The 25,572-nt window shown below is 42.6% G+C and overlaps 1 protein-coding gene across 1 annotated transcript in view; it reads left to right on the top strand.

Moving 5' to 3' along the window:
* The window catches only part of MLH1 (mutL homolog 1), a 39,343-nt gene that overhangs the window by 9,856 nt on the left and 3,915 nt on the right, over positions 1-25,572 (top strand). Inside the window, exons 9-18 of the mRNA XM_075271108.1 lie at positions 5,720-5,832; positions 14,203-14,296; positions 16,093-16,246; positions 16,867-17,243; positions 18,060-18,211; positions 19,509-19,617; positions 20,509-20,572; positions 22,441-22,605; positions 23,660-23,752; positions 25,181-25,288. Of these exons, the coding sequence (XP_075127209.1) occupies positions 5,720-5,832; positions 14,203-14,296; positions 16,093-16,246; positions 16,867-17,243; positions 18,060-18,211; positions 19,509-19,617; positions 20,509-20,572; positions 22,441-22,605; positions 23,660-23,752; positions 25,181-25,288 (1,429 nt within the window). The remainder of the gene's footprint in view (positions 1-5,719; positions 5,833-14,202; positions 14,297-16,092; positions 16,247-16,866; positions 17,244-18,059; positions 18,212-19,508; positions 19,618-20,508; positions 20,573-22,440; positions 22,606-23,659; positions 23,753-25,180; positions 25,289-25,572) is intronic.

Below are 25,572 nucleotides of genomic sequence, written 5' to 3'. Positions count from 1 at the left end.
CCGCATCCCTCTCCGGATCTTTCCCGTGGCGCCGGTGCGTGCCACCAGCCTCAGCAACTCTTCTTTAATCCCCAGCTGGTGCTTGGGACTAGTCAGCAACTAGGCCCACCGTCTTCCCGGCTCTTTCTAACTCCTTCTATGCCTTCCGGTAGGCCAGGGAGTAGTCCTGGGGTAGTCTCCTTCCTCTGTCCCCTGAACGCGGGAAATCTGGGGAGGCCCTTTTTTTTTTTTTTTTTTTTCTATCTCATCAGGAAAATAACATCTTTAGTTTTCTTTTCTGCAGCTCTGCTGCTTTACTCACTGTTATTTTTCTGCTCCTGGACAGACATAATGCTGGGATCCCTCTCTGTGCAGCCTACCCTATGGCATCAGTGTTAAGGCATGCTTCCAGTGGTCCTTTAGGTTAACCCCTATTTTTCCTTGGGCCCACTTGACCATGTCCTCCTGTGTAGAGCCGTCTTGAACCTGCCCTCAGTTCTGACCTTGTTTTCACGTGTGCCCGCTGTAACAGATGTTACCTTGTGGCCAGCCTGAGCCCATCCATCCTCTCTACCTTCTACTGCTTGCTCCACAGCACATATTCTTGGAACAATGAGAGTAGATTAGCAGCCCTCTGTGGGGGTATGGCTGCAAGAATGCAGTGTTTCAGCTCAACCGTGCAGTCTCCTCCAGCCCTCAACTCTCCAGGGGCATAGTCCAAGATATTCAGCTGCTTGTCTCTCATATCCTCAATGCCTTCAGGGTTTTGGGGTTTTTGGGGGGTTTTGTGCAATGTTTCTCTGGCAGCCACCTTTTTATGGCATCACGCTGTTCCTTTGGGATCCATTTCATGGCATGCGTTATCCTTTGGAAGGTGGTTGTGGCTTGTCCCTTCTCTTGGAAATAACACAGCCGGCCTTTTATTTATTTTAAATTAGATTTTTATTGAAGAAGAAAAAAAAATTTCAATGTATTAAACAGAAACAAACAAAAGAAAAACCAACTAAGAGCCAAACAGCATAGGGTCATTACATTGGATCACAAGTATAGTCAAGTATACAAAGACCAGGGAATCGAATACAAAAACGATGTCCAGACATCACACGTTATGACAATACAAAAGTAGCTAGGGGAGACAGAAGGTTCAAGAAAAGAAACGAGGGGAACAGAACAAGAAGGACAAAAGAGAGAAACAAGAAAGAAAAGGGTATGAATAACAGGACAGAAACCGAAGAGAGTAGAAAAACCAAACATAACCAAAAAACAGTATACCTGAGTACAATGCTGAAGATACATAAAATACAGCAAATGTAGAAAATAAAGCCACCTGGAAACACAGAACAGTTAGCAATGAACTATGTAAGGGGTCTCCGCGGGGCTACTCCGAGGCCGTAAGGGAGAAGCTGTCTCACTAGTCTCCTTATACGAAATCCAAAGGGACCATCGGGTACGGAACTTGGTGTAAGTGTGATTTTTATTGGCCAGCATACGTTCTAGAGTACACGCTAGATCAACATGATGGAGTAACTCAGCTAGGGTCAAACAAAGAGCAAACTTCCACTGACGAGCAATCATAGCCCGAGTTGCCAGCACAATCTGTCCTAGAACTACCTGCATCCCCGAGGGGAAACTATCAGTGTCCAGAAAACATAGGGCAAGACCAGGGGAGGGACGTATATCGAGACCAGCTATGGTGGACATGAAGCGAAATACAGCTGTCCAAAAGGCAAAAATTGGGGGGCATTCCCACCATAAATGTATGAAGGAACCCACGTGCCCGCATCCTCGCCAACACAGTTTTGAACAGGAGAGATCTATATGCGCTAATTGACTCAGGGTCCTATACCATCGCAGCATTATTTTCAAGGCCGTTTCCTAATGAGCCGCACCCCTAGAAATTCGCTTGACGAATACAGTCGCAGCATACCAGTCCGGCAGAGGAATAACTCTGCCAAGATCCGTTTCCCAGCGGAGCAGATGAAGAGGCTTAACCTGCTCAGCAGGAACAGAAAGAAAATTGTAAAACGTGGACAACCCCCCTTTAGCAGGCAAGGATCGATTCCACAGCTTTAACGCTAGCCTGGGAAAGGTCAGTCTAGAGGGTTCATAGGTGTGAAAAAAGTGACGCAGTTGTAGGTATTTAAAAAAAAATCTGTTTTAGGGAGATGGAACTCATCCTGCAGCGTAGAGAATGATTTAATCCCATTTTCAGAATATAAATGGGCCACTTTATATAGGACTCTAGAAACCCACCCACGAAGTCGCAGCTGAGGGAGGAAAGAAGTCATGTACAATAGGGGCAACTTCGATAATGGATCCTCCCTGGAAGTGTGTGACAGAAAAAAGCGCCATGCACTCACGGAGGCCCTGATACTTAGCAAAGGAAAGGGTACAGTAGGGGGGGGCCAGATCCCTAGGACATAGAATACTGATAAGCGGGGCGCCTAATAGGCTCTCCTCAACCTCGGCCCAACGCCATTTAGAAGTCTCATCCCATCCAACCTTAAGCTGCTCGAGGACAGACGCCATATAATATTTCCTCACATCTGGGACGCTCGTGACTGGCCTTTTGTTTAGCCCCTGCCTGGCTCATCATTGTGGCTAAAGGAGGAAGTAGCCCTATCCTTCACCAGTGGCACCCTGCGCCGGCTCCTCCTTTCCGTTGCAGAAGTCAGTCTTCTAGTACTCGTGCTCCGATTAACCATCTATTCTAGTCCAGATATCCTGGCAATCTTGTTTCAAGCCTCCTAGGTGTTCTCTCCATCATTCTAGTGGAAGCTTTTTATTTTTCTCTAGGTCACCTCCACTCTGCAGTGGCAAGGTCTCAATGTTCCTGTGTCTGGAAGGATGGCTCCCCTATCCTGGTCTTGAAGAGGCCTAAAAAAAGCTTCACAAAGCTTAGTCTGTATCTGCATGTTCCTCCTCTGGCCCTGCAATCGGTAGTGGCATCCCGGAGACTGGCGACTACCCGTTATCCATCGTTTTGCCATGATGCTCTCCTTCCTGAGTGTTTTCTCGCGGTGATGGTGTCCCTTCTGGCCATTCTCGTTTGCAGAGGAGCTGTCATGATTATGCACCTGGATGTCCTCTGGGTGCAAGCTCCCTCCGGGATGGTCATTCTGACAGCTGGTGGATTACCTTGGACCCTATGGCTGATTTCACTTGCTCTTCAGCAAGAAGAAGCCCTGCCTCGTGCCTTCACTGCACATGGCATTCTTGGGCATGTTGCTTGATATGCTCCTGGTCAAGCTTTTTTTCCTCCCATGTCCCAGATTCGGGCCCCACTAATCAGTGTGTCCCTCCTCTCTTGAGGATCCCTTTGTGCTCTATTCGCTCCTACCTGCAAGTCTTGGGCATGGTGGTCTTGTCCTTCGAGGTTCAGCCTTTGGCTCAGTTCATTCAAGTGTTTTTTCTGGGCTGCTGAGACTGGTCTGAGTTCAGCAAGTCTGCCTGTCCTCCTACCTCCCTGGGTTCACTGAAGGCTTCTTGATTGGCTCTCCTCTTCAGAACTCCATGGGGAGGAATTCCAACCCCCCTTCCTCATTTCGCAGGTTATTTCTTGATTTCTTGCCGCCAGTCTCCTGACTGGAGAGCGGTGTTCGGTTCTTTGACAGCTTCAGAGCCAGCAGTCCATAACAGTGCCCTCCTCCAGATCTACCTCTGGAACTGGGGGCCATCTTTCTAGCCCTTTCTCATTGGACCTTTCTCCTCTAGGACACTAACCGGAGGCTCCTCCATGGTCGCCTACATGAACCTTCTAGTTAGCTTCAAGACTCCTCCTGCTCTCTTCGGTTGGTAGAGTGTCTTGTTCCGTTTTTTTCAGCAGTCCACATTCCAGGTGTGGACCATTGGATGGCATTTGCCCTAGTCCAAGGTAGTCTCGACCTGGGAGTGGGGTCGCTTCATCAGTGGATCATTCTCTAGCGATGCTCTCGGTGGGCTGTGCTGTACGCCCGTCTTCATCTACCGCCTGAGCTACAGGTTGTTCCTGCTTCGGCCAGGTCCCTGTGCCCTTGAGCCCACCATTGTTCTCACTCTTGTGTGTCCCTGGTCGAGCTTCCAACTTCTATACCTATTCCTTCCTCTTCTTCTTCCTTGGGTTTCATGAAGCTCAGGACCAAGGTGGTTCCGCCAGCTTGGTGTCTGGATTAGCTCCATCAGGCCAGGTACGCTGCTCTCATGTTCCTGCCAGTGGATAACTCTTCCTCTGCAGATTGACCTTCTGACTTAAAGGCCACTGTTCTGCTCCTCCTTGCCTCAGTGGAATGGCTGTTCAAGCAAGGTTCTGAAATGCCATGGGCTTCTGAACCTGTTGTCCAGACCATGCACTGGACCCGTACTCCTCAGTCATCCAAGGTCTACCATTGCACATGGCAGTCTTTAGCCTGGTGGTGTAAAAGTACTGATTTTTTTAATCCACTCTCCTTTTCTCTTACCAGGATCCTGGATTTTTCTCCTGTATGGTCTGGACCACAGTCTTGGCTTTCTTCGCTTAATGACTGGTCTCTAGCTTCTCTGTTCCTTCCTGAGGATCCTGGCCTCCAGCCTCAGATGATGACATTCCATTGGGGAGTGGCACACTTTCCCTTCATCACCCCTACCGTGGATCTGTGGGGTCTTAACCTCGTCCTCATGGTGCTTCTAGATCCCCACTTCCAGCCTCTACAGGATGTCCCTTTTGTCCTGGAAGGTCGCTTCCTGGTGGCTACTACCTCCGTCCGCAGGGTCTCCCGGCTGGCTGTTCTCTACGGTAGCCTCCCTTTCTGGCACTCCATAGGGACAAGGTCGTCCTTTGCTATCCTCCGTCCTTTTTTCTTGTTTGATTTTTTTTTTTTTTTTTTTTCTTTCACATCTACTAGGGCATAGCTTGCCATCTTTCTGCCCGGTTCCCAGCATCCACGTGAGCTTTCTCTTCCCTGTCTTGATGGGCAAATTGAGTCTATTTGTCTCTCTCTTTCCCTTTTCATCATTTGGCTGCTTTGTCGTCCCTGTGGGCCATCCTGCTTCCATGGTTCTGGTCTGTGATCGAGGAGGCCTATCGATTTACAGGTAGGGCTATGTCCTTCCATGTGTCGGCTCTCTACTCGGATCCTGTCGGAGCCTCCTGGGATGTTCAACATCAGGTTACTGTTATCCGGGCATTCATGCCTACCACCTGGGCCTCCATTCTCACTTTATCTAAAGTTTTCGCTGTTCGGTGTCCTCTGCTGCGCAGGTTGGACTGTGCGGTTCTGTTAGCAGCTGTACGCTGAGTTGTTCGCATGGCTATGTATTTCCCACCCTCTGGGACTGCTTTAGGCTGTCCAATGGTGCTGTGTCCACCACTTAAATAAGCGAGAAAATGGGATTTTTGTACTTGCCGTAAATGCTTTTCTTGTTATATTCACTGGTGAACACAGATCCCACACTATTTTTTTTTTTGTCCCGCTCGAGCTGTTTTGATTGCTTTTTTGGGTGCAGGACATGTTGGTGTTTGTTGGTTCCATGCTCTTATTTTACTTTTTGGTGTCTTTCTTCTACTGCTGTGGTACAAACTGACAAGCACAGTGTCTGTGAGAAGGATATAGCCCAGAAACAGAGCCAACCGCTCTTCATTCTCCTAGTGTCAGCCAAATCTATACCCATATATAGAATAGCATAAATAGAATAGGATTTAACGGTGAATACAAAAATCTCACTTTTGTTTTGTTTTGTTTTTGTTTTTAAATTCATACTTTGCTTTGTATGTTTTTAATTTAAGGGAGCTAATTGAAGTGGGCTGCGAAGATACTAAGCTAGCCTTTAAAATGAAAGGCTATGTAACCAATGCCAACTATTCAATGAAGAAATGTATTTTCCTCTTGTTTATAAATGGTAAGTACAAAATAAAACAGATTAACCGGTTAAGGACCAGGCCCAAAAGTATGTTAAAGACCAGGCCTCTTTTTTCAAAACTGACATGTGTCACTTTAAATGGCAATAACTTTGAGACGCTTTAACTTACACAAATGAATTTGAGATTGTTTTCTTGTAACACATTATACTTCATGTTAGTGGTAAACACTAATCAATATTTTTGCATTTATTTATAAAAAAAACTAGGAAATTTGATGGAAATTTGAAAAAAATTGCAATTTTCAAAATGTGAAATTATCTGCTTTTCAGGCAGATAGTCATACCATCCAAATACATGAATAAATATTATCTCCCATATCTCTGCTTTATATTGGCATCATATTTTGATTGTCTTTTAATTTATTTTGGACGTCACAAGGCTTACAAGTGTAACAGCAATTTTCCAGATTTACAAGAAAATTCTCCAAACCAATTTTTTAGGGACCACTTCAGTTCTGAAAGTAATTATAAAGGCCTGTATAATAGAAACCCCCATAAATTACCCCATTTTCAAAACTGCACCCCTCAAATTATTCAAAACAGCATTTGGGATGTTTGTTAACCCTTTAAGCATTTCATAAGAATAAAAATAATATGGCAGTGAAATTTAGACATTTCATTTTTTTTCACTAATACATTCATTTAGACCCAAAATTAACACATTCACAAAGGGTTAAAGGAGAAAATGCATCTGACAGTTTATTGTGCAATTTCTCCCGTGCACAGAAATACCCCACATGTGGGTGTAAACTGATTTTTGGGCACACGGCAGTGCATGGAAGGGAAGGAGCGACACTGGGTGTTTGAACAGCAGATTTTGCTGGAATAATTTTCAGCGCCATGCCTTATTTGCAGAGACCCTAGAGTACCAAAACAATGGAAACCCCCCCAAAAGTGACCCCATTTTAGAATCCACACCCCTCACAGAATTCATCAAGGGGTATAGTCAGCATTTAGACCCTACAGTTGTTTCACAGATTTTACTAACATTGGGATGTGTAAATGAAAAATTACTAAAATGTCACTTTATCTCCAAAGTTTTCATTTTCACAAGGGGTTAAAGGAGTAAAAGCCCCCCACAGTTTGTTAAACAATTTCTCCTGAACACGGCAATACCCCATATGTGGCTATAATCTGCTGTATGGGAACATGGTGGGGCTCAGAATGGAAGGAGCGCTATTTTGCTTTTGGATGGCAGATTTTGCTGGAATTATTTTTAGGTGCCATGTCGCATTAGCAGAGCCCCTAGAGAACCAATACAGTGGAAACCCCCTAAAAGTGACCCCATTTGGGAAACTACACCCCCCACAGAACATATTAAAGGGTAGAGTGAGCATTTTGACCCTACAGCTGTTTCACAGATTTTATTAACATTGGGCCATGAAAATGAAAAATTACTTTTTTTCCAACAAACTGTCAATTTAGCCCCAAATTTTTAATTTTCACAAGAGGATAAAGGAGAAAAAGCTCCCTAAAGTTCGTTACACAAGTTCTCCTGAACACAGAAATGCCCCATATGTGGTCATAATCTGCTGTATGGGAACATGGCGGGGCTCAGAATGGAAAGAGGGCTATTTGGCTTTTGGAGGGCAGATTTTGCTGGAATATTTTTCAGGTCCCATGTTGCATTTGCAGAGCCCCTAAAGTACCAATACAGTGGAAACCCCCTATAAGTGACCCCATTTTGGAAACTACACCCCTCATAGAATTTGTCTAGGGGTAGAGTGAGTATTTTGGCCTCACAGGTGTTTCACAGATTTTATTAACATTGGGACGTGAAAATGAAAAATTACTTTTTTTCCCAATAAATCGTCCATTTAGCGCCATAGTTTTTAATTTTGCAAATAGTTTAAGAATTAAAAGCCCCCCACAGTTTGTTACACAATTTCTTCTGAACACGGCAATACCCCATATGTGGCCATAATCTGCTGTATGGGTACATGGTGGGGCTCAGAATGGAAAGAGCGCTATTTGGATTTTGGAGGGCAGATGTTGCTGGAATAGTTTTCAGGGGCCATGTCGCATTTGCAGAGCCCCTAAAGTATCAATACAATGGAAACCCCTCAAAAGTGACCCCATTTTAGAAACTACACCTGTCAAGGAATGTATCAAGAGGTATTATCATTTTGAGCCTAAAATGCTTCCCAAAAATTTAATGTACAAAATGAAAATTGAAATTTTTAAAAATATGCCATTTCGGTGCCCAATACGTTGCACCCACTTTGTGTTGTCAGAGACCTGCACTCCTAAAACTATTAAGGGGCCATCCCGGGGGTCAAAAAATTATATATGTGGGTGTAAACTGCTGCTTGGGCACACAGCAGGGCTCAGAAGGGAAGGACCACTGTGCGTTTTAGCTTTTGGGGTACAGATTTAGAGGGACTTTCTGGGTGCCATGTTGTTTTTGCAGAGCCCTGGAGGTGCCAGTAAACTGGAATTCACCAAGAAGTGACCCCATTTTGTAGGGGCAATTTTAGGGTCTCTGCAAATGTGACATGGTTTCCAAAAACGAAGAATCTAAATCTGCACTCCAAAAGCACATATTGCTCCTTCACATCTGCGCCCTGCTGGGTACCCAAATAGCAGTGTATGCCCACATGTATGACACTGGTGTACCCCGGATAACGGACTTAATACCAATATGTGGGTAGAATCGGCTGTTTGGGCACAGCCGGGGACAGAAGGGAAGGAGCGCTATTTTGGTTTTTGGAGCACAGTTTGGTTTTTGGACGTCATGCCACTTTTGCAAAGCCCCTGAATTGCCAATAAAGTGGAATCCGCAGACATGTCACCCTATTTTGGACACTACCCCACTGATGGGATTTATCAAGTGGTGTAGCGAGAATTTTTAACCCTTGAGTGTTGCATTTATTTAGTTTCCAGAAATGAAATCGCAACTGATAGAGAAGTTAAAAATGAAAATTTTACAGATTTGCCATTTCAGCGTGCAACATGTTGTGCCCGACTTATGTCAGCAGAGACACTCCAAAAACTGTTAAACGGGTATCCCAGGCACAACAGCTTTTAGAGCGTTCATCTCTGATACAAGGTGGACACAACATATTACGCACTGAAAGGACGTATTCCTGGAAAAATGGTCATTTTCACCTCTCACAATCCGCTTCGTATTCATTTATGGATAATAAGTTATAGCAACACTTGGGGGTTAAAAATGCTCTCTGTACCCCTGGAGAAATCCTTCAGGGGTGTAGTTTCCAAAATAACGTCTCATATCAGGGGATTCCACTTTACTAGCGTTTCAGCTCTACAAAAGTGTCATGGCATCCAAAAACCAAACCGTCTGTGCTCCAAAAACCAAATGACCCTTCTTCCCTTCTGTGTCCGGCTGTGCCCTAATATCAGTTTATACCCACATATGACATTACGTGCATTATCCGGGGTACACCAGTGTCATACATGTGTCATACATGTGTCATAAACTGCAGTTTGGACGTACAGCAGGGCGCAGAAGGGAAGGAGCGCTATGCGGCTTTTGGAGTACAGATTCAGATGTTTGGTATCTGGACGCCATGTCATGTTTGTAGAGCCTGTAAGGTACCAGAAAAGTGGATTCCATGGGGTACCAGGAGTGACCCCATTTTGAAAACTGCACCCCTCAAAGAATTTATCAGGGGGTGTAGTGAGTATTAGTATCCCGGACGTGACTGCACAGCGGATGGCGAAGAGGGAATATATAAGTTCTGCGGAGGACATTGCAAACACCAAATTCCCTACTATGTCCCAGTAGCTCCTATGATTGGGGGAGTCACTCTGGGGGTCACTTCTGGTGTCTGTTCCCTCATAAGCTGTAAATCTGGGGTGTCCCCTGATATTCGCTTGCACAGCTTATATATTCCCTTCCTGACGCCGCCAGTTGTATTCTAATAATTTGGCGATTTTTGAGGGTTTTTGTCTTCACATTGTGAGATGCTATATTTTCTTTATTTTTCTGGTGACGCGGCCATATAAGGGCTTATTCTTTGCGGGATGAGATGCATTTCGTAATGACACCATTTTTGGGTGTCTACATCTTTACGAATACATTTTATTAACCCTTTTTTGCTGGATTTAAAAAAAAAAAATCAATCCTGGCATTGAGTTTTACTTTTTTAATTTTGCGCCATGCAGCGTACAGTATAAGTAACATGTTCCCTTTATTCTGCGGGTCGGTACGGTTACGGCGATACCTCATTTATATTATTTTTTTATGTGTTACTAGTTCTGCAGAGGAAAAACACATTTGGGGACATAAATCAATGTTTTTTGCATCGCATCTTCTAAGAGGCGTAACATTTTTATTTTTCGGTTGACAGTGTTGGTTGAGGGCTTATTTTTTGCGGGACAACCTGTGCTTTTTATTGGTACTGTTGTCGGATGCATATGACTTTTTGATCACTTTTTATAGCATATTTTGTATGGTGAGATGGCGAAAAATCATTACTTCCGGCGAGTTTTTTCCGTTTTTTTTTCCCGACGTTCACCGTGTACATTAAATATTATTTCAGTTTTATTGTACAGGTTGTTACGGACGCGGCGATACCAAATATGCATTGCTTTTTTAAATTTTTAGTGCTTTTTTTTATATAATTCATTTTGTATAGAAAAAAGGGATTTTTGGACTTTAGAACTTTTATTACTTTTTTCATACACTTTTTTTTTTTTTAAACTTTTTTTTTTACTTTTTCATGTGTCCCTTTAGGACACTTGAATCAGTTGATGCTTTGATGAAAGCATCAGCTGATTCAGCACAGTAGCAGACAGGACACGAGCAGGACATGAGCCTGCTCGTGTCCTGTAAGCTGCAGAGGAAGTGAGACACATCGCTCACTTCCTCCACCGCCTGGCAGGATCACCAGGTATGTGGGGGCTCCGGTAGTCTGGGGTCACTGGCCAGACCCCAGACTACCTTCTACTGACATCGGCACCCCCCGATCTCGCCGTGGGGGGTGCCGATCACTTTCAAATATCGGCGGATCCCTTTCGATCGCGCCGTGATGTTTGACGGCGCGATCGAAAGGGTTAACACGTCCAGTCGGACTCAGTTCCGACTGGACGTTATGGAGGAAGGGGTTAGGTGTTAGTAACACCTAACCCCTGTCCCCCCCGCACCCCTCCCCCCGCCAGAAAGGTACCTAAAGGCCGGACGTATTTCGGCAATAGTCCGGTCTTTAGGTACCAGCACATGAGGCCGTAAATTTACGTACGGCGGTCCTCATGTGGTTAATGTAATGCCAATTACAGTATTGAGAGTTAACCCCAATTCGGATAAAGCCTGTTTTGGCCTTAAAGGAAGTCTATAACTTCCCCAATCCATCTAAACTGCCCCACTAGGAGGCTGACACTAGAAGTATAAAAAGAGGCTTTCTCTGCCTCTGGACTATACCCTTTCCCAAGACCCTATGGTAGCCAGTTTTAGCCTAGTATCCACAGAAGGCAGACACAACCTGCATGCAACTCTTTGTTTTTGTTTTTTCTTTCCTTTTCAGGTGCAGGGGGCTTCTTTAGGCTGTACACCACACTAGTCACACCGAGGTGTGCGCTGTGCTCTATTGAGTTGGTGGCTGTTTGTTCAGTGTTCTGTGTGGTTTCTTTTGTTTATTTGAGTCCCTTTTCCCACAGCTAGCATAGTGTCTGTGCAGAGAGTATAGACCAGAGGCGGAGCCAACATCTTTTAATATATCTAGTGTTAGCCTCCTAGAGGCTGGGAAGTACAACAAGAAAAGAATTTTACGTTGAGTACAAAAATTATTTTTTATCAAATTGATGTGACTATTGGTATTTTACTGTACATACAACTTTTTGATCACTTTTTATTTAACGTGTACCTCTCTTTGTGTTGGCGAGAGGGTGCGTGTGATGAACATATTTGTAATCTACTTTATTAATCTATTACATTTCCTTTTAATAGAAAACAAATGGTAAAGTTCCTATAAGCAATGATCTAACTAAGCAAATCCAGAGACTATCCGTACATATGAACTCAATGTAGTACATAGAGATGAAGCAATTAACAAAGTGGGGTGGTCTCTTCAAATGTCTGTAATAATCTGAGATATCATTTGTTAAAAACGGAGTCTCTAATTTCATCTTAATATGTGTTAGTTACCGTATATACTCGAGTACAAGCCTAGTTTTTCAGCACAGTTTTTGTACTGAAAAAGCCCCCTCGGCTTATACTCGCGTCAAGCAAAAAAAAAATTATTATTATTTTTTGGGGGGAGGTCTATGATCAGCTGCAATAGTGATGTATAGAATCTCCCATAAAATAGTGGAAAAAAAAGCTTTAAAAAAATAAAAAAAAACTAAAAGCTCTTTTAAGGGAAAGGAGGTCCCTAGAATACATATAAAAGTAGAAAATGACTGTGAAACACAAACACATTAGGTATCCCTGTGTCTGAAAGTGCCCGGTCTACTGAATATAGGGTACCTGCAGTGCTCCTGTTCTGTCAGGAAGGGGTTAATAGGAGCACTGCAGATACCCTATATTCAGCCAGACTGAATTCCAAGTGGGGGAACAAAAAAAAACAGTCCTCAAGCTCAGGGAAGGGGCAGACAGACATTCAAAACACCCCCACCCCTTGCCCAACACCCAGCAACTACTGCACCGAAAAACTCAGACCATTTTAATTTTTGAAATTTTCCAGTAGCTGCTGCATTTCCCCCCTTAGGCTTATACTCGAGTCAATAAGTTTTCCCAGTTTTTGTGGTAAAATTATGGAGCCTCGGCTTATATTCGGGTCGGCTTATACTCTAGTATATATGGTAATTTACATTGCTTATAAAATCACATTACTGATTTTATAATATCTCAGAATGTTAGTTTACATATTTAAAGGGCTCTATCTTTTGGAAATCGTGCTTTTACATAGCTCCATTGTGGGCAATGGACGATAGTGCACAAGAAAATGGCGCCCGGACATGCGCAGTAGTGCTCAGAAGGGAGCGTTACTGCGCATGCTCGAGACTTCAAAGTGTAGAGATTGAGGCTACAAGAACGGAGCCGGTTACAACAGCAGAGGCGGAGGGCATGTTGGAGCACAAGCAAAGAAGGGGGCATTACCAAGGTATGATGATGCAGGGAGGGCGCACAATGGCTTGGGGAACGCCCAGGGTGCACTGAGAGGTTCATTTGCATATTGGTTTTACCGATATGTAAAAAAAAAAAACAGGGGGGGGTGTTTTCAAAATCTACTAGCAGCACCTGAATAACCTATTATTTCTTGCTATAAGGATGTATTAATAGAAGAACAAAGGTAGCAGGCCTAGGACCTTGATGAGGCCCTTGGTTGCTATGAAAATGCATCAGCACTCCTAAATGCAGATGGGGGTTGATGAAAGGGGCAACAACTGTAAACCACTGTTACACAAGCCAAACTATCTATTACTGCTGGTCGGACAGTAGATGCAGTGTGGCACACACAAGCTAACAGAATTGTGTGGTAGACCATTAAAACTTGTATATGCATGTCATGTAGACAAATAATTTTGTGTGCTATCCAATTCCACATTTTTAGGTAGCTATGCAACTCTGCTGAGCCACTATTTACTCTATCATGGATGGTGGAGAGATTCCTATAGGACAGGGGTAGGGAACCTTTGGCTCTCCAGCTGCTGTGAAACTACAACTCCCAGCATGCTCCATTCACTTCCATGGGAATTCCAAGAACAGCAGAGTAAGTATGCATGCTGGGAGTTGTAGTTTTGCAACAGCTGGAGAGCCGTACATTCCCTAACCCTGCTATAGCAGATGTTGCACCTCTCAATTGACACCTAAACAGCCGTCTCTGTCATGTTGACTTTGTTAGCTATTGAATGTGCATGGACACATTGGCTGAGGCCTTTTTTTTTCTTTTTTTTTGTAAATGCAGGTTTTGCTACTGTTTTTTGAGCCAAAGTCAAGAGTGGCTGGAAAAGGCAGTGGATTTAACAGAAGGGAAAAGTATAAGTATTCTCTATATATTTCTCATTCCTTTTCCAGCCACTGTTAATATTGCCTTAAAAAAATGCAGCAAAATGTACAACAATATAAAAAGCAGCATTTCTGCAACGTGGGGCTTTTTAGCCTGAGTTACGAGATCTAATTGGCATTAACATCAATGTTGCCACACCACTATTGCACCATGCCGTAGCAAAAACATACCCTTTAAAAACGTCTAAGGTACAGTTATTGCAGAGAACATTTGGGAATATTTGATGTTTATTTTCTAATTTAAACTTTTTAGGGGAGAATAAAGAAGTTTTTAACTTTTATAGTGATAATAGAGTGTTTGCAAAAAGAAGTTTTGAGGGTTTTTGGGGGGGTTTTAATTCTAAAGTTACTACACAGTTACCATTTATTTTTATCTACAGCAAGACTTGTGGAATCTACTGCCTTGAAGAAAGCCATAGAGACTGTTTATGCTGCTTATTTGCCGAAGAACACTCATCCATTCCTATATTTGAGGTATACACTGCATTTCAGTTCTTTGCATTTCTTTGTTCTTTGATGCAATGCAATGTAAACAGAGTATGCAATGAATAACCACTTCATTAGGCAAAATTGCTCTTTCATGATTGGAGATTTCCTGAATGGAAATTAGAATCCATTCCGAATGGTGTGATAAAGGGAAAACGTCCAGCAAAAGGGATCCTGGGGACATGAACAACTAGTCCCAAAAGGAGTCAGAAGAGAATGTATGTCAAGAACCATGTGTTGGACTATCAGGAGGTGCACAGTCAAGCAGTTTGCAACCTGAACATTCAACAATGTTCACACTATAACTTGGGGGAAAAGGGGGAGGATATTTACACAAGGTTCTCACCTGCACTCAGATTTCCATTTTTCAGGTCTGCTTGGAGACTTGAATAACAGAAACCTAATCTGCTTTATCCGGTCACACCGGTGCACAGCTCATTATAGTCACAGCACAGTATCAGACATTTGCCTGGTAATCAGCTGTGCACCTGTGTGCTCATCACATGACCATGGACCGTAAATCACATGACCATGGTTAGAGTTTTATCTACTAGAAGTAACAACAGCAGAGATCTAGAAAACTGTGAGGAATTGATACAGAAAGTATATTGCAAAATTGTATATCTTTTTATTGTACAAACAATAACATTTGTTTCTCAATATTGGTCTGAAAGTGGCCAACCCCTTTAAGGATCAGGGGTTTAATGTCTCTAAACACCCTGTATTAAAGGTGTTGGTTCCCACAATAAAAATTAAAAATGCTTTGCACTCTCGCTATACACCCCGCACTGGTGCAGTTCTTCACCCAAACCAGTGGCGTACACTTTTTTTTTTTTTTTTCTTTTATTGTGGTAATGGATAGATTTGGAACAATAAACAGGTCTATAAGCACCTGTGGGTGTTTTAAATCGATCTGATAGGTTCTCTTTAATAAATCAGGTACATACCTGTATATTAAAAAGTGACATAAATGATGTGATGAATTCCCCTCATTATTCATGAAGATCTATACACAAGCTTGGAGGCCTTCACGTTAACCATCTTTAGGTGGGTTCATTTGGCAATCCTGTAATAATTTGTGTGGAGTTCCCTCTTTCACAAGTGGTAGCTTATTCCATGCAGGCAGTTGAAGCATCCTGACTAGAGATGAGCGAACACTGTTCGGAACAGCCGTTCCGAACAGCACGCTCCCATAGAAATGAATGGACGTAGCCGGCATGCTGGGGGTTAAGCTGCCGGCAGCCGCCAGCTGCTTCCATTCATTTCTATGGGAGCGTACTGTTCGGAACGGCTGATCCTAACAGTGTTCACTCATCTCTAGTCCTGACCATTTAGGTATGAGGCATCAACCACTCAAATCTAGTTTGCCACCAAGGCTTCGGTGATCACTTTTCTATAAGATCCCGGGCTTCTGCTGTGTCTATCTAGTATAGCAGCCTTATATCCTCTCAACTTTACATGTTTGGTGCTGATAATCGTTCCTCATGGGCTCTGGACACTTTCTGGTTCCTGTTTCTTGTTTTGAAATTTATGCTGCTCATGTTACAAATTTATTAGAGGCGGGGTTTTTTTAGCCAGATACAAAATCCTGCATGTCTGACTTTGTGTCTGGCTAAAAAGAAAAAAAAACCAAAACTGTTTCCCCGCAGACTAACCGAACACCGGGCACAAGTGTGAACTGCCCCTTAGCTTGTTGCTGAACAGAATATATACTATGTCAGTATATACTATTAATTTTTAACATTTTTAGAAAATAAATGTGGTTTATTTCCTTTCTTTACAAGCTTGGAGATCGCCCCACAGAATGTTGACGTAAATGTTCACCCCACAAAACATGAAGTCCACTTCCTTCACGAAGAAAGTATAATTGAAAGAGTTCAGCAGAACATAGAGAGCAAACTGCTGGGATCGAATTCTTCCAGGATGTACTTTACACAGGTACTGATTGTGTAACTGGCTTATACTCATAGAATACCAAAAATCTAGACATTAGTGGTGGAAAAGAGACTGTGCTCTGGCATGTAGTTAGCAATTATTTCATGCTTATTTCCTTACTAAGCACTCCCACTTTGCATCATGATGAATGACACATTAGCAATGTGAGCCACATTTATTTTTTGTCATTTGTGGTCTCCTCAGTAGCTCTGCAAAGAGGATGGATGGTAATATTGCTGTGCACAGAGACTTGTACATTTAGGCTGATCTTACACGGCCGTAATGTAAGTTCACAAATGGTCCGCAATTGAGGGTTTTCAATTGTGGACCATTTGCGGACACATCATATTCAATGTGGCCTCTTACACCACCGGATATTTTATCCGTGGTGTGGCCGGGCCGCAACCATGGTCCGCAATTTATAGGACATATCCGTAATGGCCGTGAATTGCGGCACTGCACGGACTCGCCCATAGAACTCTATGGGCAAGTTCGGCAGGACACGGACATCTGCGGAGTCTATGTTGCCAATCAGCAACTTGCAGACCGTACATTCAATACGGTCGTGTAAGACCAGCCTTAGTTGTTAATTTATTTTTTTTTTCTGCTTGCTTTTGATATAGACTTTGCTGCCTGGAGCAACTATATCTACTAGTGAAGTGGTAAAACCATCTTCAACTACATCAGCTGCATCTCACAAGTCAGCTGATAAAGTGTATGCTCATCAGATGGTGCGTACTGATGCCAGGGAGCAAAAGTTGGATGCTTTTCTTCAGCCCCTGTCTAAGCAACAGTCGTGTAATGTCCAAGAAACCCAAGAAGGTGTTCAACAGCAAAAAGATAATAAAGCCAATGCAGAATGCAGCACTACAGAAACTTCAAGTGATCTTGAAATGCTTGATGCTTCAGATTTACTGACCTCTGTTGAAGAAAGTGAAATGCTCCTAGAACATGTAGAAGAGTGTGAAGCAAGTACATCGTCAGATAATGTTCCAACAAGGTAATACCAGAGTCCTTCAGTTTGTTTGTTTTTTATATTTACCTTGAGCAGGACATGTTCAGGGAAACTGCAGTCTCCCGCGGCTGCTCCTGCGTCTCAGCGTAGGGGGCGTGATGACGCCGCCTGTGCTGAGACACAGTAAGACGTAATCGACATATGCCGGGTGCGGGCCTGAGCTAACGTGGCCACGTCACCCGGTGTGTGTTGTAGCTGGGGGAGGGGCCCGGACTAGAGCGGAGGCCCGCTGCAGCGTGTCAATACGGTCGAGTCAATTACCCTATTGATTTGAGTGGTAATTTCACTGGTCCGCAGTAAAAGATATCTGTGGGAGGCCGCTGGAACAGCGCTGCTGCCGATAGGTGGTCGGTGAGGCAGCGCTGTCTCCAGGGCCGCCTTAAGATGTTTCCAAGGCAGAGAAGATGCTCTGGAAACATCTCAGGACGGTCCTGGAGGCAGCGCTGCCTCACCACTCTCCTATTGCTGCTCCAGCGGCCTCCCACAGATGTCTGTCATTGCGGACCAGTCATGTGACATTTTCAATTACCGTATTGACGCGAGTATAAGCTGAGGTGCACTTTTCAGCACAAAAACTGTGCTGAAAAACTCGGCTTATACTCGAGTATATACGGTAATTATTTATTTATTTTTTTATCAGCATCCTTATGGGAGCTGAACCTACCGTGTGAACATTCCCATAAGGGGTTAAAGAATCATTCTGATTTATTTCATATTACCTCTCCACTTATTGACTGGAATGAGGTTACCGGTATTTATTTTTTAAATATGTATTTTGTTTTGTTTTTTTTCTATATATAGGAAGAAGAGGCCACGTGCAGAGTCTGATGTGGAGATGGATGATGTGGAGATAGACCGGACAATGACTGCAGCCTCTACACCAAGGAGGAGGGTTATTAATTTAACAAGCGTGTTGAGTTTACAGAAGGAGATTGAAGAGAGAGGTCACAAAGGTAGATGCAATATTAGCTATAGTGAGCAAATTTTTCATCATTTCTTAATTTGTTTTAAGCTGTATGGAAGTGGGGAGACACTATGGGAATGTACACTAACATAAAGTTAGACATTTGTCAGAACTTGTTCACCAATAAATACAATGTACGTTATATATTACATCTTCATGACGTGTGTAGTGGCCATGAATGCATGCAGTAATGGCATATGCACACGACCTGCTGTTCACTTTAGATCCAGAAACAGATGTAAAAAATTATTCAGATCCTATGCAAATTCAAAGTTAATTCAGAGTCATGCGGCAACACGGTGTGTCGCCAGATCTGAACATCATTGAAAATCTGTGGCTAGACTTCAATAGAGCAGTGCAAAACAACCCAGGAATCTCACAGAACTGGAAGACCAGGAAGAATGGATGAAAATCCCTCAAACAAGAATTGAAAGACTCGTGGCTGGCCACAAAAGTTTTTAATAACTGTGATGGAAGCCTAAACTTTTGCATCAGGCTATTTTTATTTTTTGTTAATTTGAAAATGCAAAAAAATAAATATATATATCTATATATATAATTTCCCCAAAAATACATTGGGAATGTGTCCTCTTTAATGTTATGCCTTTTGAAGATCATTTTATCTTAAAGAGGACCTGTAATACACTGCTAGAACGCCGACAGTACGCTGAATCAGCTTTCCCATTCTGTGCCTGGTGAAGAGCTATCTGTGCCAGTACGGTAGCTCTTCACTGTCAGAAGGGCGTTTCTGACAGTCAGGGATGCCCTTCTTTACAGTAGCGTCTATTGCACTGTACTGTGAGAGGGGTCGTTCCTTACCCCGCCCCAGCGATGATGCTGAGCGTAGAAGAAAGGCACCTCCCCTCCTGATAGTACTCGTCCATAGACTAGACTGTTTTCTGAGGAGACAAGTCCTACTGGAGGCAGGGATAACGTCAAATGCTAATATGTTGGGCTCTGTATTGGCTAGTAGCATGGTTCTGGTGTTTTAAATTGGAGAATCTGAGCATCAGGTTCATGCTTCTGTGTGCTACATACGGTAAGTAGAGATGCAGGCAATAGGAATGAGAGCTATAGCTTCAGCTCAGATTCTATTCTTACTATGTATTTAGATGTTGCTGACTAATGAGACATCCATTTAACCCGGAGTTGTGAATTATTAGTTTGATCACAACATAATTTGGTCTTTTTTCCTTTTATTGTCTTATTTCCTTTATTATTACTTTTATTATCATTCTATTTATTAACTTATGTATTTCCAACTTACCTTTTTGTTCCTTCTTCAGGGCTCCAGGACATGTTACGAAATCACTCATTTGTGGGCTGTGTCAATCCTCAGTGGACGCTAGCTCAGTACCAAACAAAACTGTATCTTCTAAGTACCACAAAGTTAAGGTATGTGTAGTAATTATGAATTGTCTCAGCGCTTTCTAGAAATGCTGTAAGTCATTTGTATGACATAGCGGACAGAATACCCTGTAATAATTTCAAAATTTCCATTGTTTTTTTATTTTTCATGTATTTTCTGTACTGTAAGCCCTTGAGAATTGGTTGGGGGTTTTTTGGGAAGGGGGGGGGGTTAATATAAAAGTTGCAACTCAACTATTCCACAAATCCTTGTGTAAAATGATGAAGCCATCAAAAAAAAACGCCTCATCTGCACTATTGTGCAGCCTATTCTACTTCCACAGCCTTCAATTTAAGAGTTGTGGACGAGAAGTATATCAATAAAGTAGCCATTCTCCCTTTGGTAGGCGTTAATGATATAAATTGAACTTTCTCATTATTGTCATGGGAGACACAGTACCATGGCTATAGGGCACCAGGAGGCTGACACTAGGAATACAAAAAAGTGCTGGCTCAGTCCAAGTGGGCTATACCCTCTCCGCAGACAGGAAGTTAATCAGGTATAGCCTAGTGTAGAAGGGGTAAGAGCTACAATTGAGTGGGTAAAATCTGGTGCTGCCAGGACTTGACTCTCTGCTCTAGATATTCATCCCTAACTGTTGCCGTACTTTGCCTCTTATTGCTTGGGGCAATTATCTGGAGCGGAGAGTAAAGCCCTGGAAGGAGATGACACTCTCCTAAAGCCCTTTGCAGCTAATTTGCATTAGACTAAAATGTTGATTTTTCTGAAAATGAATGCAAAATAAGAAAGATTTCTTCAGAAAATGTAGAAGCCGCCCTACCAGGTACTGTCATTTAGTCTGAAAACTATTCTCTTGCCGACAAATTCCCTTCAGGAGTTTTCTTCTTTTTTAAGATGACTTTTTTTCTCTTCTGTAGTCAAGAACTCTTCTATCAAATACTTATTTATGATTTTGGCAATTTTGGCATAATGAGATTATCTGTAAGTAATTGGTGTTGTTTGTGCAAGTCACATTATTCTATAGTAACACAATACTAACACAACAGTGAGCTAGATAACAAATCTACTCAACAATAGAGTGCCTTGGAAGACCGAGAACAAAGTAGAAGGGAAGATGGGGGGGGGGGGGGAGTATGGTAGGGGGTGAGGGAGGATGTGGAAAAGCAAAGGGCTGGGGCAACTACCAAACCAATGTGGCAAGGGAGGAGGGAAGAAAGAGGAAAGTAAACAAAAACGAAAGAAGAAAAAGGGAGGCCTAAGACAAGGGGACTAAAGCAACCATGGGTACGTTCATTCCTGGTTTGGGTCATTATAGATTTATTTCCTGACGTGACCTAGTAGGTAAGTCAGTATTACGGGGCGTTCACACTAGCGTCTGTGTCCGTCACTGTAGGGTTTAGCTGTCCGCTTGAAAAACCTGACATCTTTGTAAATGGACACTTAAGGACAGACAGGGACAGTAAAGGACACTACATGATGTCCCATTTAAAATAATGCAAATTGTAACGGACACAGCTAGTGTCCGATGCTAAAATCTTGCGCAGACATTAGCATCAGACACTAGCTGTCAGACACAGACGCTAGTGTGAACCCTGCATTACCAAGACCTGTGTAGAGCTTCATCGGGATTTTTCTGTTGATTACTATTTCCTCCATTTTCTAAAACCACAACCTGAAATATTGGGGTTCCTGCGTCTCCACAGTGCCAAAAAACACTCCTTTGCTGCATTGATGAGATGGCGAACAATAAAAAGATGGTAAATCTTGGATTGGAATGTCACACATATGAAGCAGGAACAGACCTGGGCCAAAAAGGAGCGAGTAATCGGTGGAGGACAAAACTACCCTCCAGAACTGGTCCAAAAGAGGGCAACCTCAGAAAAAGATGTAAAAAGTCCTTTATTAGACCATAAAGACAAATAAGAAAGAGGCTCAGAAAGCCATAACTTTGTGTAAATATTTACGTGGATACTACAGTTTCGGTGATGCTCAGGCCCGGTTCACATCTGCGTTCGGGTTGTCCCCAAGCAGACTCCCCGAACAGAATACCAATCGCAGTGAGCAATGAAAGCACATGGACCCCATAGACTATAATGGGATCCGTGTGTTTTCTGCGCAGTGTCCGCACAGAATATTCGGAGAGAAAAGTACTAATTTCCTCTCCTCATGACTCATGCGGAAAACACACGGACCCCATTATAGTGTACGGGGGTCCGTGTGCTTTCATTGCTCACCACTTGTCAATGCGTTCAGTATTCCATTGGGGAAGGGATGGTCCCCAAGCAGACTCACCGAACGGAATACTGAAGGCAGGTGTGAACCAGGCCTTACATCCATAAAGCCAGAGAACAACAATGTTAATCCAAAACGTAATGGGAACAGAACTCATCCGTTCTTAAAAATATTAGCCTTTATTCCAGTATAGGCAGTGGGAGAAAGGAGCAAGCAGCGGCTAAGTGACAGCCATTTCAGACGTACCAGCGGTTCTTCTGGCCCTTGTGTGGGTCATCTATACTGGGAGGGAAAGAGGAGAGTTACCAAATATAGGGAGTATTTTGGAAATGGTCTCGGGGCTAGGTGGGAGCTCCTCAGGAGTTTGGTCACTACAGTTAAATTCAGGGTGATAGTTGGGCGAGTTTGCATCATCCATGAGGACATATCCAACCATACACAACATGGGAGAGGTACCAAGCGGAAAGAGGCCTCAATGGACACCCACAATTTACTGTCTTTGCATGGCATTATTTTTATTGTCTTCAGGTAGGAAATATATATAAGACTGACAACAAATTCACATTTAATTTTTACATAAGAGTAAAAAGTCTGTTTTCTGCAATACATCTGTTTAGGAGCCTGCATCAATATATGAGTTAGCAATGCTAGCCTTGGACAGTCCTGAAAGTGGTTGGACAGAGGAAGATGGTTCTAAAGAAGGACTTGCCGAATATATTGTTCAGTTTCTTCAGAAGAAATCTGAAATGCTGAAAGATTATTTCTCTTTGGAAATAGATGAGGTAAGCTGCAGTTTCGAGCTGTTAGACTTTTACATCTATTTGTCTGGCTGATTTATACTATTGTGATCTAATAATGAGTCAGGTTTGTTTATCATCCCTATTTCCCATCACTTCTGTTGTGGAGACAGCAAGATTGAGCCAAGATGTAAAAGAATCTCCACTCTTTTCAGTTGTCAAAGGGGAAAGCATTGAACACTCTTTATGATGGTGATTTTTTTGTTTTATTTTTGATATTATGTTTTTCTGTTATGAATAGATACATTTTTCTAGACTTAGGACTCAACTGAGTGTGCATATACTAAGGGGGAGTAGACTTTATAGCTGGAATACGTTTGCATGATATCCGAATGCATTCTGTCTCCTATTGATTTCAGTGGGAGTTTTGATCCATACCGATTTCACGGAGCATGATAGGACTTGCTCTATAATTAATGGATGAGAACCCATCAGAAGAACCTCGGGCTGCATACTCGGTCATGTGCATGAGCCTAAAAGCTGTCCATGCACATTAGGTCAAGATAACAAACTGTCACCACTAAGAAAGTTAGATAAAATCTTTAAAACTTTGCAGAATTTTTAATTACTTATATTTGCAAAAATGTTAAACTTTTAATTATCTACAAATATAGATATGATTATGTACATGGGAATACTATGTACATGGGAATACCCAATCATATTTGCAGAGATGGCAACAGCATGACGGCTCTGATGTGTGATAATACTCCATGTGTTCCATGCTGTATGTGTACAATATTATCCGACAATTCCGTGTATGATATAATATCTGGAAAGGAGCAGTCCTGAGTAGTAACCCGGCCCTTATTGGCCATAATATTGTTTTCATGTACACAAAAGGGGTATAAGCAAAAAAGATAACTACTTGTGTGCATGTATGCATGCTTGTGAGGTTTCGTGCCAAACAAGTGACCTGAAGCTTTTTATCTTTGTGATAAATTCTTTCTCTAAATCTCTTGTACATTTATATTTATTTATATCTGGTCATATATTTGCAGTGCCATTAAAGTGTAAATCTGTATACATTTGTGTGCAGGGAGGCAACCTTACAGGGATACCACTCCTGTTAGAAAACTACATTCCACCACTAGAAGGATTGCCCATGCTCATTTTGCGACTGGCTACTGAGGTAATATAGTTTGTGTCTTTGGTCTTCAGTACACGTGTCCAAGTACCTGTAATAAATAAACTGGCATCAAATTTGTTCAAGAGTCTTCCCCCTAACCTGTGTTGTGAACGTCTGTGGATGATCCCCACATACACGGACAGCCGTTTCCCCAGTACTGTGCTATGAAGTGGATAAGTGGTGCTTGTGCAAAGAATTGATATCAGATGCTTGGTCAGGATAGGGGCAAGTGTAACATGTCACATTAACTTTTTGCACAGAAGAAAAACTATACGGAATGTTTTGTTTACAATACAATTTAATTGGAATTTATATCAAACATTAAACAAGTCTTTCACATTACTTGACTAGACAGAAGTCAGAAAATATGCGGGGCAGTTACTTATACATTATAACTTGCTTGTCAAGGAAATTTAGGTTGTTTTTATTTTCTTTTTAGCAAGGTGTGCTGCTCAGTGAGGCCAATAATAAACCATAATACTTGCAGGTTATGTCCTTAAAGCAATAAAAGGTAGCAGTATTTTTTTTTTTGCATTGTGTTTGTTTATAAAAGTAAATTAACAAAGGTTTCTATAACGAAGAAAACAGCTCACCAAATCCTAATCTATGGTAGAACCTTCTGAGATGTGCAACAAAAGGGATTTGGCAGTCATAGGATGGTTTCTTTTGCTGTGCACTGTGTATGTTTTCAAAGAGGCTCTATCAGCAAAATTATGCTGTAAGAGCCCCACATATGCGTGAATAGCCTTTAAAAAGGCTATTCGGGCACCGCAAATGTTATTTTTTTTAAATAAAAACATATATTGAAATCATACCTATCGTGCACGGTGGGCAGTCCTCCATGGTCCGACGTCATCTTGCTGTCACACCTTCCTTTTCTTTCTTCTTTCAGTGACGCCCTCCTGTCCCGGCTCTTCCCCGCCTTGATCTTCTGTTCTTCCGGCAGGTTGGGTTCAAATCCCGCGCATGTGCAGTAGTGCTCCCGCCAGCGCCATTTTTGTTGTAGTTTTAAGTACCCCTTAGAACTACGCGAGCGTACTGCGCATGCGCAGTATGCTCGCAAACTTCTTTATTCCGGAAGAAAAGAAGATGAAGGCATGGAAGAGCGAGGACAGGAGGGCATCACTGGAAGAAGAAAGAAAAGGAAGGCGTGACAGCAAGATGACGTCGAACAGTGCAGGAACGCCCAGCATGCACGATAAGTATAATTTGCATATATGTTTTTATGGTTTTATTTTAAAACTGGGGGGGGGCTTAAAATAACATTGGCAGTGACTGAAAAGGCTATTCAGGCACTTGTGGGGCTTATACAGCCTAATTTTGTTGATAGAGCCTCTTTAATGATTTTGAATATAATTGTTTTTTTTTAACTATCTCCTGTCTGGACGCCGGAACATTTACTGTTTTTGCTTCCATTTGATTTCTGAGCAGGTAAACTGGGATGATGAGAGAGAATGTTTTGATAGTTTCAGCAAAGAATGCGCCATGTTTTACTCTATCAGAAAGAAGTATATACTGGAAGAGTCTGCAGGTTCTGAGGTATGTGGGTTTATATATTTATCAGTTTGCTTGTGTATGTTATTTAACCACTTCCGGACCGCCCATAGACTATATACGTCCGGGAAGTGGTTGCCTTGTTCTGACAGGACGTACCTGTACGTCCAGTCAGAACACAGCAGCTGCATGGAGATCATGCAGCTGCTTTCAATAGGAGCCGGCTGTAACTTCAGCCGGAGCTCCCAATGAGATAGCAGGGAAGATTTATTCCCTTCCCTGCCGTCTAGATCGCTGTGTATACAGCGCTCAATGAGCGTTGTATACAC

The sequence above is a fragment of the Leptodactylus fuscus genome, chromosome 4 (genome assembly GCF_031893055.1).
Source record: "Leptodactylus fuscus isolate aLepFus1 chromosome 4, aLepFus1.hap2, whole genome shotgun sequence".
Classification (NCBI taxonomy): domain Eukaryota; kingdom Metazoa; phylum Chordata; class Amphibia; order Anura; family Leptodactylidae; genus Leptodactylus; species Leptodactylus fuscus.
This window is presented reverse-complemented; position numbering and strand designations above follow the sequence as displayed.